General features: G+C 37.1%; 4 protein-coding genes across 8 annotated transcripts in view; 2 read left to right on the top strand and 2 right to left on the bottom strand.

Moving 5' to 3' along the window:
- The first annotated feature begins 53 nt into the window (after positions 1–53).
- sac (sterile affecting ciliogenesis) lies at positions 54–3,367 on the top strand. Its single transcript, XM_068295561.1, has one exon. It carries the CDS (start codon positions 114–116, stop codon positions 3,306–3,308), a length of 3,195 nt encoding a protein of 1,064 aa, XP_068151662.1. The 5' UTR covers positions 54–113; the 3' UTR covers positions 3,309–3,367.
- A 267-nt stretch (positions 3,368–3,634) lies between these two features.
- On the top strand, positions 3,635–7,413 carry WDR79 (WD repeat domain 79). The gene is made up of 6 exons (XM_068295109.1): positions 3,635–3,698; positions 3,761–4,553; positions 4,615–4,803; positions 4,861–6,261; positions 6,323–6,511; positions 6,569–7,413. The coding sequence occupies exons 1-6, from the start codon at positions 3,689–3,691 to the stop codon at positions 7,230–7,232; spliced, it is 3,246 nt and encodes a 1,081-aa protein (XP_068151210.1). The 5' UTR covers positions 3,635–3,688; the 3' UTR covers positions 7,233–7,413.
- A 276-nt stretch (positions 7,414–7,689) lies between these two features.
- Arpc4 (Actin-related protein 2/3 complex, subunit 4) lies at positions 7,690–8,584 on the bottom strand. Its single transcript, XM_068295110.1, has 3 exons — positions 8,417–8,584; positions 7,854–8,278; positions 7,690–7,785 (listed from the first exon to the last, which is right to left on the bottom strand). Exons 1-2 carry the CDS (start codon positions 8,498–8,500, stop codon positions 7,856–7,858), a joined length of 507 nt encoding a protein of 168 aa, XP_068151211.1. The 5' UTR covers positions 8,501–8,584; the 3' UTR covers positions 7,690–7,785; positions 7,854–7,855.
- A 1,834-nt stretch (positions 8,585–10,418) lies between these two features.
- The window catches only part of stai (stathmin), an 82,952-nt gene continuing 79,483 nt past the window's right edge, over positions 10,419–13,887 (bottom strand). For 3 of the 5 annotated variants that reach the window (XM_068294939.1, XM_068294938.1, XM_068294936.1), the window contains 5 exons: positions 13,356–13,525; positions 13,092–13,277; positions 12,881–13,027; positions 11,821–11,976; positions 10,419–10,930 (listed from right to left, as the gene is read on the bottom strand). In XM_068294939.1, coding sequence (XP_068151040.1) covers positions 10,844–10,930; positions 11,821–11,976; positions 12,881–13,027; positions 13,092–13,277; positions 13,356–13,525 — 746 coding nt within the window. In that variant the 3' untranslated portion in view covers positions 10,419–10,843. The remainder of the gene's footprint in view (positions 10,931–11,820; positions 11,977–12,880; positions 13,028–13,091; positions 13,278–13,355; positions 13,526–13,887) is intronic. The other 2 variants (XM_068294940.1, XM_068294937.1) reach the window with 1 other exon arrangement.

Raw genomic sequence — 13,887 nt, 5'->3', positions numbered from 1 at the left:
CTTTCTCCACATCAGAAAAAAAAAACTATAAAATAAAAAACCTACACTAACCATTATGACAGATAGAAAATAAAAATAAAATACAATAATTTTGTAGATAAAAGAATTTAAAAATGGTCGACAAAGTCGAACTGATGGTGGCTTCCAGCAATGCATCCCTCAGCTCATATGAGGAAGCTAAGGCAAAGAGCACGACTGTGTGCATACTACCTCCACGTCCGGGTACAGCAGTGATAACCTACCAGGAATTGCATATACCTCGTGAACAACTGACAGCCGCCTTCTATCCCATAAAAGAGGCCCAACGATGGCTTACTTTGGTGGGGAAAAATGGCAAAGGTCATCGCTTTCCCTTGCCAACAATATTGCCAAAAGTGATACAGACGCGTTTTGTGCCAAAGCGACACTTACCAAAGGACGTGGAGGTGGATCGCCGTCGCCGGCAATATCAGAAGATAAATCTCACCGAAGAACTAGAAAAGGCCGGCCTGACCGATGATGTGCTACAGCCCACCGAGGAGCAATACAATGTAATGTCCGAATTTGCTTTTCCTCACAAGTTTCCCTTGAGCTTCTTCGATGATAGTAACTTCGATATAAATTCACCGGAAGCCTGGTTTGAACTCGGCATAGTGGGCGACACCCATTATCCTTTGCCAGCCCGTGCCTATTTGCCCTATAATCTGAGTTTGTTAAATTGTCAATGGGTTTTGGCAGCGGTGACTTCCTATAACGACGACACAGGTCTCTGGACTTTGCATTCACTGGAAGACGATTGCATCTACGAGGTGCCAAAATTGCAATTTATGTTCTTGGCCGAAGATCCTCACAAGTATATCAAACGTCTGCGAGCGGCTGTCAATGAAAGGCACAAGGGAGAGCAACTTATGTTGATGGAATTGATTGTAGATTGCGTCCTGCACGAGGACATTGAATCGACCAACTTCTATAACTTTAAACCAGTCGAGGACATACTACAGGCATCTAAGGTATCTGAGCAATGCAAAAGGCGTCTTCGTTCCGAAGTTAGTTTGGTATTCGAACGCCTGATGGCTTTATATGAACTGGAACAGTTTATTATCAAAATGCCCAAAGAGTTTCCACAATTTCGTAATATTAATCTTAAAGAATTTGTGGCTCAATCGTTTCGTGTGGACTTCTCAGACCAGGAGAGAAAAAGAATCAAAGCTCTTCGTTTGGCCATAGAGAACAAACGTTATGCCTATCTCAAGGCCACATTATACTATTGCATCGGAGGCATTGAGGCAATGATGGGTGTAGCCATTGAATGTCAATATCTTGAGACTCTTTCCATATTCACCTGTAGTTTCAGTAAGTCATTGGCCCTATCCGATTTCCTGCAATCTCAGGAGGCACACAGTGATAATACGGCTACGTTTCTGAAGGTCTATTGGCCACAGCAAATAACGACAGTGATCACTGTGGCTCTAAGGGCATTGGGCAAGGGTTGGCTGGACATTAGTTTCAACGATTGGACTGTCTATGAGATGTGCAAGATATCAAGATTTATATTACAAGTTAAATTTCGTATGCAGGAGGCTATGGAGGTTTTGTTGGACACATCGTTGAATAATTTTGCGCATTTCGTTTGCGATCCTTGCCTACAATTTTTAAACCTGAAACACGGTTATAAATGGACAAATGATTTCATAGAAACCGAATTTCCATTTCCCAAACCTGTTTTTGCCATGACCCTGAGCATAAGTGATGATCGTAAAGTTTTCTATTCCACCGATCCTGATGAGTTTCTTCCTTCTTTGGTAGACATATTCAAAAGGGGTCTGGAAAAGTCCGCAGGGGTGCGTTGCATAGATGCCGAGTTAATGACTGGGTTGAAATTTGCCCCGAATTTATATGTTTTAACGGTGGAGCTAATTGAGGATCGATATTTGGAAAAAGATGCCTTAATTCAAAAATGTTATACAAAAGCGGTTCTACCTCTGAGAGCCTATGCTAAGCTCTATGAGAGATTCATTGATTTTTATCTACTGCCTGTGAATGAGTATATGAGTGATTATTTGGCAGCGCGCAAACCCTCATCCCAGGTCAAAGCCGATATACTGGAACATAAGCGACAGAAGGAAGAATTGCGAGAGATTCTCCCGGCGTATATAACCATTGGTCCGTTTTACATTAATGTGGATATAACAAAACAATTTATGATTAAGAAACATATTGAAATCATACGACGTATTTTCGAATACTATGTGGATCGTATGTACGAGACAAATGATGTGATTCTCGATCGATGCATAGAGGTCCATCGCAAAATTGCCGAACGTCCAACGAGTATTGAACATTTGTACGAGATTCGTGATTACGCCCTAACTGTGCCCGAAGTAGTCGAACAATTGAGGGCTGATATACAGATCATGTGGTTGGAATATGATCTCTTGGATAGTTTCTTCTATAATATAAGTGATCATCAATTTGCCATGAAATGGAATGCCTTTGCGTGGCCCCATCAGATTACAGTGCGCTTGTCCACACTCAAAGATGAGCAGAAGATCGATATTGAAGAGTTTCTGCGACAACATGGCAGCGAGTGTCAGGCCTTTGAGGAGCGCCTGGAATCGCTTAACGATGAAGTTCAGGCCTTCTCATTGGTCTTCAAGGCAGATCGTGCCCAGGAGACCTCAGTGGATGTGAAGAAAACGTATGCTTTGATCAAGGAACTAGAGAAACTTGGACAAACACTGCAATTTCGTCAGGAATTGTTTGAACTGGAACCGCTGTCTACAGAATTTCTGGAAAGTATAGTGACTAGCTTTGCGCCATACAAACTCCTTTGGTATGCCTGTGCGAATTTCCTAAAATTGGAGGAGGCGACTTTGGGTAATCCGATAGCTCAAATCGATTTGGATGATGTCTGGGCGCATCTGATGGAATATCGTAACGATCTGATTGAATCGGTGAACAATTTCAATGAAAAGCCCGAAATAATGGATGTGGCTAACATTTTTATTGGCAAAATCGATGAATTTATTCCTGTTTACGAAAGTGTCAAAGATTTGCGAAATGAAAATTGGATGTATTTGCATTGGGTGGAACTAAGCCAGTTGGTTGGTCAGGAAATTAAGTATACTGTGTCAATGAACTATCAGTATTTAGTTCGTAAAGGCATTTTGGATTATCTACCTGAAGTGCATGATATATCGGTGAGGGCGAATGAAGAGGCTGAGGAAATACGAAGGGCTATCGAAGAGGAGGAAAAGAATAAACAAGCTGAATTGGATGCCTTGCTATTACGCAAACAATTGCGCAAATGTCGCCGAGATATTCTTTAAAATGTATTTACAGCTTCGAGTAATTCTGAACTTAAACAATAAAGAAATTACACACTTGAGATTTAATTATTATGACTAAGTTTTGAGCCTTAATTTATAATTTGCGTTAAAAGTTTACTTCCGGCTCACCTTAGTACTTCCGGCCCAGATCTCAGTACGTTTTACTCAGACCTTAGGACTTTGACAGTTCGACGTAGTCAAAAATGTTTGACTCATCGGTTCGACGTTGGTGCGCTTTGGTTCGTCACGTTTGGTGGAGCCACTCAATAATCGATAGACTCGACTTGATAAACATGATAAAAACATGGATTGTGTAATCGATAAAACTCCCAGCTCTAATATGCTGCTGAACTTTTTTTGTTATGCCGGGTGTTGTTTAAATGGAAGAATGTAAGTAAATAAACAATTATAAATTATTTCTGCATTAATTACAAATTCCTTATCCAAACTAGCAACGGCAACCAATCACAGTATAAGCATGGATGAGGATCCATCGGCTTCATCACTGCTTAATCAGAATTTAAGCATCAACAGCAGCATGGATATGTCCATGTCCATGCTTCATGAACCGGCAACGGAAGTTACTGGTTCTGGGCAAGAATCCCTGGCACTATCAAGTCTTAGTTTCAGTCTGACAGACGCAGAGCGTGTTAGGCTAAAAAACTATCCAAACTCGATACTAAATCGTCCGTCGTCTCGTGGGGTTCTGCAGGAAATGTCCCTGAATGAGCTGGAAAAGAGCAGCAGCAGCCGCCTAGAGAACGATGCCCCCATGGAAGAGGAGTCAACTTTGGAAGAGAGCTCTCAAGTTATCAGCATAGATGTGGCACCAAATGATGCCACTGAGAAGGAATATAATGATAATGAGACCCTAGAGCCACAAATCGATAATGAGACCCTAGAGCCACAAATCAATCCGGATGAAGAGATGTTGCCATCGGTATTGGAATATTTTAGAAATGATATTATCGAATTGGGACGGCGATGTTGGACCTCATCCATATACGAACAGCACTATACCAAAGGATGCTTTTGGTCACCTGACGGCACTTGTTTGCTAGTGCCTATCCATAGGGATGGCATGCATGTAATAGAGTTGCCCACAGATCTATACGGAGCAGCAAGCGTAACATCTAAGCGTAATCTAAGTAAAATGCATTCGGCTGTCCATGTACCAGAGGGTGGAACAGTTTACGATTGCGTTTGGTATCCACAAATGAATAGTCAACAACCAGAAACATGCTGGTAAGAAACTTTGTTTGGAAGGACCCTTAATTGCATCCATTAATAAACATTTTTTTCTCAGTTGGCTAGCGACACGTCAGCATGAGCCCATTAATATGTGGGATGCCTTCGATGGCAGTCTACGCTGCAGCTATATGGGCTACGATGAGGTAGACGAGGTGGTCGCAGCTATTTCTTTGGCCTTTTCCCAGGATGCAGAGAAAATTTATGCAGGCTACAAGCGATCCATTAAAATCTTCGATACAAACAGGTTGGAGAAATCACTTACCCTATTCTTGGTCACCTTCTAAGGCTTGTTCAATTTTAGACCTGGTCGCACTTACGATAATTATCCAGTAAAGTTTTCCATATCCTCCATTGCCCAGACCACCGAAAATCGAAATACTCTAACCTGTGGCAATTGGCACGGTTATATACAACATTTTGATTTACGCTGCGGCCCCAGGCAGGGTCCTCTCTTCACTTTGGGTGGCCACAAGGCTGGTGTTACCCAACTAAAGTACGCTCCCGGCAGTTCAGGTGATTGGCATTTGTTCAGCGGTGCTCGCAAATGTCCCAAATTGCTACACTGGGATATGAGAAACTATAATAAACCCTTAAGGGAATTCGAACGTCAAGTGGACACAAATCAACGAATTCAATTCGATTTGAATGAGCAACACTCTTGGTTGGCCAGTGGCGATACGCGTGGAGTTCTTAATCTGTGGCATCTATCGAATGAGAAGCTTTCCATGTCTTTGCCTTTACATGACGATTGCCTCAATGGCATTGGTTTTCATCCTCATTTACCCATTCTCGCGACAACTTCGGGCCAGTATCATTTCCTTGACAATGAAAGTCGTGACAATGAAACACTCTTAAATGGAACGGCTAATGGCAGTGAGTTGGAGGAAGAGCAAAATCCAATCCCTCAGGGTGTGAATTATGAAAATGCTGTATTATTGCTTTGGTGCGGTCCAACGGCAACCAATCACAGTATAAGCATGGATGAGGATCCATCGGCTTCATCACTGCTTAATCAGAATTTAAGCACCAACAGCAGCATGGATATGTCCATGTCCATGCTTCATGCACCGGCAAAGGAAGTCACTGGTTCTGAACAAGAATCCCTGGCACTATCAAGTCTTAGTTTCAGTCTGACAGACGCAGAGCGTGTTAGGCTAAAAAACTATCCAAACTCGATACTAAAGGAAATGCCCCTGAATGAGCTGGAAAAGAGCAGCAGCAGCCGCCTAGAGAACGATGCCCCCATGGAAGAGGAGTCAACTTTGGAAGAGAGCTCTCAAGTTATCAGCATTGATGACACCATAGATGTGGCACCAAATGATGCCACTGAGAAGAAATATATAGATAACGAAACCCTAGAGCCACAAATCAATCCGGATGAAGAGATGTTGCCATCGGTATTGGAATATTTTAGAAATGATACTATCGAATTGGGACGGCGATGTTGGACCTCATCCATATACGAACAGCACTATACCAAAGGATGCTTTTGGTCACCTGACGGCACTTGCTTGCTAGTGCCTATCCATAGGGATGGCATGCATGTAATAGAATTGCCCACAGATCTATACGGAGCAGCAAGTGTAACATCTAAGCGTAATCTAAGTAAAATGCATTCGGCTGTCCATGTACCAGAGGGTGGAACAGTTTACGATTGCGTTTGGTATCCACAAATGAATAGTCAACAACCAGAAACATGCTGGTAAGAAACTTTGTTTGGAAGGACCCTTAATTGCATCCATTAATAAACATTTTTTTCTCAGTTGGCTAGCGACACGTCAGCATGAGCCCATTAATATGTGGGATGCCTTCGATGGCAGTCTACGCTGCAGCTATATGGGCTACGATGAGGTAGACGAGGTGGTCGCAGCTATTTCTTTGGCCTTTTCCCAGGATGCAAAGAAAATTTATGCAGGCTACAAACGATCCATTAAAATCTTCGATACAAACAGGTTGGAGAAATCACTTACCCTATTCTTGGTCACCTTCTAAGGCTTGTTCAATTTTAGACCTGGTCGCACTTACGATAATTATCCAGTAAAGTTTTCCATATCCTCCATTGCCCAGACCACCGAAAATCGAAATACTCTAACCTGTGGCAATTGGCACGGTTATATACAACATTTTGATTTACGCTGCGGCCCCAGGCAGGGTCCTCTCTTCACTTTGGGTGGCCACAAGGCTGGTGTTACCCAACTAAAGTACGCTCCCGGCAGTTCAGGTGATTGGCATTTGTTCAGCGGTGCTCGCAAATGTCCCAAATTGCTACACTGGGATATGAGAAACTATAATAAACCCTTAAGGGAATTCGAACGGCAAGTGGACACAAATCAACGCATTCAATTCGATTTGAATGAGCAACACTCTTGGTTGGCCAGTGGCGATACGCGTGGAGTTCTTAATCTGTGGCATCTATCCAATGAGAAGCATTCCATGTCTTTGCCTTTACATGACGATTGCCTCAATGGCATTGGTTTTCATCCTCATTTACCCATTCTTGCGACAACTTCGGGCCAATATCATTTCCTTGACAATGAAAGTCGTGACAATGAAACACTCTTAAATGGAACGGCTAATGGCAGTGAGTTGGAGGAAGAGCAAAATCCAATCCCTCAGGGTGTGAATTATGAAAATGCTGTATTATTGCTTTGGTGCGGTCCAACTCAGGAATAACAAGTTCAAAGTTTTTGTTTTAATATTTTAAAAGTAGATGATAAGTGTAAAAAAACCTTAAATTAGTTGTTTTACCAACTTTTTGTAACAAATATCTCCTAAAATTAATGAATATTTTCCATGGAATAACTGTCTTTTCCTAAATTTTTGTAAAAAAGGACAAATAGATGGATTAAACTAATCAAGTTACACACAGATTTCATAAATTCCAGATTCTCAAAAGCTATCCTTTAACACAATCAGCAATTCACACATATCACAAAATGTGCTAAACACTCGGTTTGAATCTTAAAATTTGTGCTTCAGATTACAAAATGTAATAAACATTTCCTCAAAAGTACATTCAAATATAAGCTTTAAATAGAACGCAATTGAGAGAACTGTGAGATTAGCAATTTGTTAATTTGGAACAGAATTTCATATTGGCAATACGAGCTTAAACATCACAAAGAATGGGTTTTTAAATTATAATAATACAAAAGTCTTTATTCTGGAAACAATCTTATTTTTTTTCTTTTCATTTACTTATGGAATCTCTTAAGACAATCATCATCTGCAGGAAAGAAAATAGTGAAAAATTAATTAAGTTTGTTTATTTCGGAGTTATTTGCCTTATCTTACCCCTAGAACCGCTTGAGGAACTCCTCGGCACAGGTTCGGGCTCTTGCATTTACGGCCAATTTCATTTCGCTAATCTCCTTATCGATCTCCTCCATAAAACTGATGACAAAATCCACCAGCTTATGTTTGTACATTTGTTCGGTATGGAAATTCGTAATCAGAAAGCTAATATCATAGCCCTCAATCGGTTTCCGACGCAATATAATAAAGGATTCCGCCCGACGCATCATGAACCGGGTGAATTTGTGGCACAGAATCTTTTCAATTTCGTCCGCCTGCTTGACAGCAATGCTGACACGGACAGAATTGATTGATGGTTCAATGAGCACCTTCTCTCTCTCATTCCTGGAGACCACTATGGGAGTAAGGACCAATTCCTTGCTTGAGCAGATCTCTACTTCGGGTTTGTTGTGTCGTTCCACTACCTAAGAAATGGAAATGAAACGCAATGAATCACAATCTCAACAAGATAAAAGAAACACAATTGTTGATAGTGCGTACGTTATCGGCATTTGTTCGTCGATTTGGGCCAAATGTGTAACCTGTTTACATTTCATACTCACTTGCGAGGGAAAGTCCTGCAGGCATAAGGCAGCTGTCAGGGAATGACGTACAGCTGTTAAGTATGGTTTAAGTGTAGCTGCCATTATTTATAAAAGCAGTTTAATTGTATTTATAATGCACTTTTTACTTAATATGATTCACATTCACGCCCACACCTAAAGCGAGAGTTATCGTGTAATACAATAGACGATAAACAGGTCTGGCAACACCACAGAATATTTATCGATATGTTGAAAAATATTCTCACCAGAGGGCGCTTAAGAAACACCAGGTGCCGCTTAAAAAAATAATTTCAAAAAACGGCGCCAAACTGTAAGTGAATAGCAAAACTATAAAGATTAGGTAAAAAAAATATTATTTATTAGGTGTCAACATTCCCAGCCCAGTTGTAAAGAAAATACATCACTTTTTACCAATTATAAATATTTCATTTTATTAATTTTATTTATGCAAGTTTTATTATACATTCATTATTTTAAATACTTTTATTTGCTTATCATCCATTTGTTTTTTATTTTAGTTTCTCATTTGGTTGCTTATGTAAACTTAGATTTAAAGTTATGCGTGAACCTAGAAAAACATTTCTGTTATAGTTTTCGTTTTGGTTTTTAGCTTTTCGTTTTGTTTTGTTTTTAAATTTATTTAGAGAACATTTATTTGGAAAAATTTAACGGCCATCGTCATTAAGAAATATGCTTTTCATTCCATACAAAAAATGAGTCAAAATTTGTTTTGTTTTTCTGCTGCGGCAATTGATTATTGATATTGGTGTTTGAGATTATACATTTAATAATTAAATATATTCCATTTATATATAATATATATACCTATATATATATAGATTTATTTATATATTTTTTGAGTAAATATCGAAGCGTTTGTCTATCAATTGTATTGATGTCGGGTTTGAATATGTTTTTTGTTTTGTTTTTTTGTCCTGGGGGTGTGCGTGTGTGTAGTAGTAGTTGTTGTTGTTCTTGTTGTTGCTGTTGTATATAGTAATATATAATTTATTGATAGTAGCCATAGGTTTTTCATATTTGTTTCATTACACGAATACACATTTATAACGGGCATTTTTGAAAATTATGAATTTAAATTCAAGCTAAATTTTCGTTCGATGAAAATTTCGCAGCTGCTGCAAATAAAAAATTTGCCTAATTTTTGTTTTTATTTTGTTTTTATTTTTGTCTTCGGTAAGGTGTGAAGTGAATCCCCCCTTTCCCCCGTAAATTTTGTTTTAACCCTCATTTTAGCTCTCATTGTCTGCCTAATTTTTTGCTCTTCATCTTCTTTTTCATCTAAATATAACTTGACGTTAGACAAAATATGCATTTATTTTTTTAATATTATATCCTTCTTGTTTATATTAATGCCTAAATGGTGTTTGTGTGTGTGTGTTGTTGGGGCAAAAACAAATGAAACACAAAAAGTGTATATTGTATTTTGGTTTTTAAATTTTTATTGATTTTTTTTTTGTTGTTTTTGTATTTTTTTGTATAGATAAGCATTTCTTAAATATTTTTCTGTTTGACATTTATAGATAGAAAATGCGAACTTATAGATTTAAAAAAATTAATTGTTACTTTTCGTTTTTTTATTCTTGATTTTTTTTTTTTTTTTTTTTTGTTAATAAATTATAATTAATGTTAAATCATACATATATATATTTGATTTTCTTGTTTGTGTATTTGATGTGTGAGTATGTGTGTGTGAAAGTAGGTGTGTGAGTGTGTGTGTACTGATTACAAAGCAAAGAAACAACAATTTTCTTTATTCTTTGCAAATTAATTTGAAAATTCATTTCAAGAAAAATAAACTCGAGTAGTTCAGACAAATTTATGTAGAAAGTTTAAAAATAAACATTGTGACAAATTAAAATTTAAATTAAAATTATTCGAGCTAAAGAAAACTCTTTTGTTGCTTAGTTTTTTTCTTCGCATAGATATTTAAATCCATATTTGTTGTAATTTGAAATTTTTGTTGCTTTTACCAAATATATTTTGTATTAATTTGCAATTTGTTATTTTCTTGCTTTCTTCTTTTTATAGTTTGTTTGGTTTTCTTGTTAAATTTAATTTTAAAGTATTTTGTTTGTTTTTGTAGTTGTGATGATTAAATGTGGTTGTAGTTGTTGTTGTTGTTTCCAGCTTTGTTCAGAACAGAGAATTCGGTTTATGTTCTTCCCATCTGTGTTTGTTTTACCATTTGTTTATAATACTTGAAATTTTTTGAAGCAAATTTTGTTTGCTATTTTTAAAGAGTTTTGTTTTGTTTGCTGTTCTTCTGTCTTTTTTTGACTTAAATATGTTTGTTTGTTGTTCTTGTTGTTGTTGTTTTTGTATTGTAAGCTGTTGTTTCTCCCTCCTTCTGTGTGTCTGACGCTCTACGCCATTTCAATTTATTGTATTCCCCCCAAGTTAAACTTAACCAGACGAGGCAATGGCATTCTGCTGACCATCCATATCCTGGGTCTGGGCCTTATTCTGACGCACCAGTTCAGCACGACGTTCCTGTAAAATGCAAAAAAAGAAAACAAGATTCAGAAATGCGACCAGTTTTAAGAATATTATTAAATTTCATATTCACTTTGACTTAGCTACAAATGATAATGCAATAATTGTATAATGCCATTAAACAAAAGAAATGCAACTTATCATCATATTCGGTCATACCGAAGACTGCATACTCTTGCTTAAAATTCGGACAGCTTTAAATACTATAATTTTATAAATGCATTTGTTTATGTATAAAAAAAAAAACAAATTGGTTTACAATTACTAAAAAAAAAATAATTAGAAATGTCTTATTAAAAACGTATTTCTTTTTGTAGTTATATACATAAATATTTAATATAGGAATCTGTTTCTGATTCAATCAATTAGCTTTGGTATTAGAATTAATTTTTAAACCATTTAATTGACTATTTCAGAACTAGGAAAATTTAAAAAAACTTCCTGGCTTCTTTCTCTATGATTTGATCCACCGATTAATAAACTTTTAAGATATAGCATTAAAATACTTATCTACGATTAGGTATATACAGTTAATATTTAATAGGAGAATTGAAAAATATTCCAAAATTAAGCCATAAACTATATTATTTTTATATGCCATGAAGTTAAATGAGTTTTAATCTTCATTACTTTCAAAATCATTGATAAATAGGGAATTGATCCTGATCTAGCGTCATAAAGTTAAAATTGAAATAAATATTTAATTTAAGAATCGTAAATAAACTCCTTACAACCTCAGAAATAAGGGAAACTTTATGAACCTAATCCTTTTTGGCCACTTTTCGGAAACGAATTCTGTTCTGTTCATGTTCACTCAGACAGACTTTCTTATTAAAAAGCTAGTTAAAAAAAAAAAAACAACAACAGAAATGTTAAAGGAAACGTACAAGTTTTTGAACTTTCTCAATTTTCTTTTGCAATTCCTTTTCACGATTCTGCTCGGCGGTGAACAATTTGTTTTCAATAATGCGCGCTTTCTCCTCGAGTTTTTGAGTTTCCAATTGATCGTTCTGGGTTTTGATTTCGGCAATTTTGATTGTGTTCTAAATGAGAAAAAGGAAGAAAAAGATATGAAGACAAAAACATAAAATGACAAAAAATAAAAAAAATGTAGATACATATATACAAATATACACACACACACACACGGATGACGACAATATAAATATCAAATACATCAAATACATACATATGAAGAAACAAAATATAAAGAGTTGAAATTGTTAGGTGATGTTAATGATATCTGATGTTGATTAGGCATGAATATGAGATTCGATGGACTGGGTAAAGGTTAAGTAAAGAAAATGTTATGTGAATTACCTCGCCATTTCTTAAACATACAAATAAAACTTTAAGTTATGGCCTCAATCATTTTAGAAGTATCCTTCAATGTATTGTTCATAGCAGATGTTTTTTTCTTTTTGCTATTTAATTGATGTTTGAATGATATGAAGGATATGCCCAAGAAGGGATTAGGCAATACTAAAGAAATACATATTTAGAAAGAATTAGGATTCTTATGAAATACAGACGATTCTATGTATTACAATTATTGTTGATGAAAGAGATGTGAATACAGAATGTGTTGGGTATTTACAATTAGACATATTAACATTACAAACAAACATTTAAAATTCGGAACAAAGACAAATCAGAATAAGGCAACGAAGCAGGTGAAAAGGTTTAAGCATTTGAATAGATTGAAAGTTTTTCAAAGTTGTCGATCGTAAACAAAATTTATCTTTACAGTTTCCAAGTACTTCGCAAGTTTTTCAGTTAATGCGAACCTTTAATTACTTTTCGTTAAATGAAAGATAGTTAAAAGAAAGCCCATAATTGAAAAAGAAATATACATTGCACCAGAACCAGTTGAAATAACATCAAAAAACAAACTACTCAAATAAATCATGCATTATCTGTATATATACTTCTGTTCACTTGACTTACATGCTCCTTGAGGCGATCCAACATTTTCTTGATATTTTCATCACGCAAAGACTGAGCGATCTTTAATTTCTCTTCGATTGCCTTTTGCTCATTGGCCTTTTGTTGCTCCAATGTCTCACGCGTTTTCTCAATCTCCTGGGCATGGATCTGCATAAAGAATTCAAAAATATGGTAAACTAGAAGGATAGTGGATTGCAGAGATTAAGCAAACCTTTAGCTTCTCCTTCATGTCACTTATAATGGCCTCACGCTTCTCGACAACCGATTCCATTTTCGTTTCCAATTGCTCCTTGGTCTGAGTGATGAACTCATTGGTGATCTCATCCTTTTTGCGCGTGGCCTCCTCAACCTTGGCCAGCTTAGTTGAGATCTCGGCCATTTTCTTGGCCTCCAATGACTGCAAGAAAATGAAAGGGGTTGACGTGGTTAGGATTAGCATATTATATATCTCTGTGGCGTACGTTTCAAGACTTACAATGCGACGTTCTTCGGCTGCCTTTAGTTTTTGCTCAATCTCCTCCACACTGACATTCTTGCCAGGGGTGACAGGACGCTTGGGTACAGCCACATTGGGTGCCGGTTCGGCCAGTATGACCTCATAGCTAAGACCGCCACGGGACTTCTCCTGGCAACGGATCTCAGTGGCTGCAAAACGAAAAAAAAAGAGCACAAGGGTCCGTGTTATTTTAGTGAAAAGTAATTCAATATTTATGCATTTTGGGGGTTGTTGCCCTCCTCGTTAGTCACCCCGAAGTGAAACCAACCACCCACCCAAAAAGCCAAATAAATATTACGTCATTTTTGCACTTGCCAACATGACCAAGGAATCTTCCCGCCCGCCCCACACTCCTCACTCCCGCAAGGAAAAATAACCATATATCGTATGTATAATTTACTATGTTGATTTTTCACAAAAGTCAACACAAAAAAGGATATATACATTTGTGCATAATAATTACCCGAACCGAGTGCAAGAACAAAAGAAAGAGTAATTTCACAGAGGACGA

This window comes from Drosophila tropicalis, unplaced genomic scaffold (genome assembly GCF_018151085.1).
Source record: "Drosophila tropicalis isolate 14030-0801.00 unplaced genomic scaffold, ASM1815108v1 contig_845, whole genome shotgun sequence".
Classification (NCBI taxonomy): Eukaryota; Metazoa; Arthropoda; class Insecta; order Diptera; family Drosophilidae; genus Drosophila; species Drosophila tropicalis.
The sequence above is the reverse complement of the archived record's forward strand: the minus strand, read 5'-3'. Positions and strand labels throughout refer to the sequence as shown.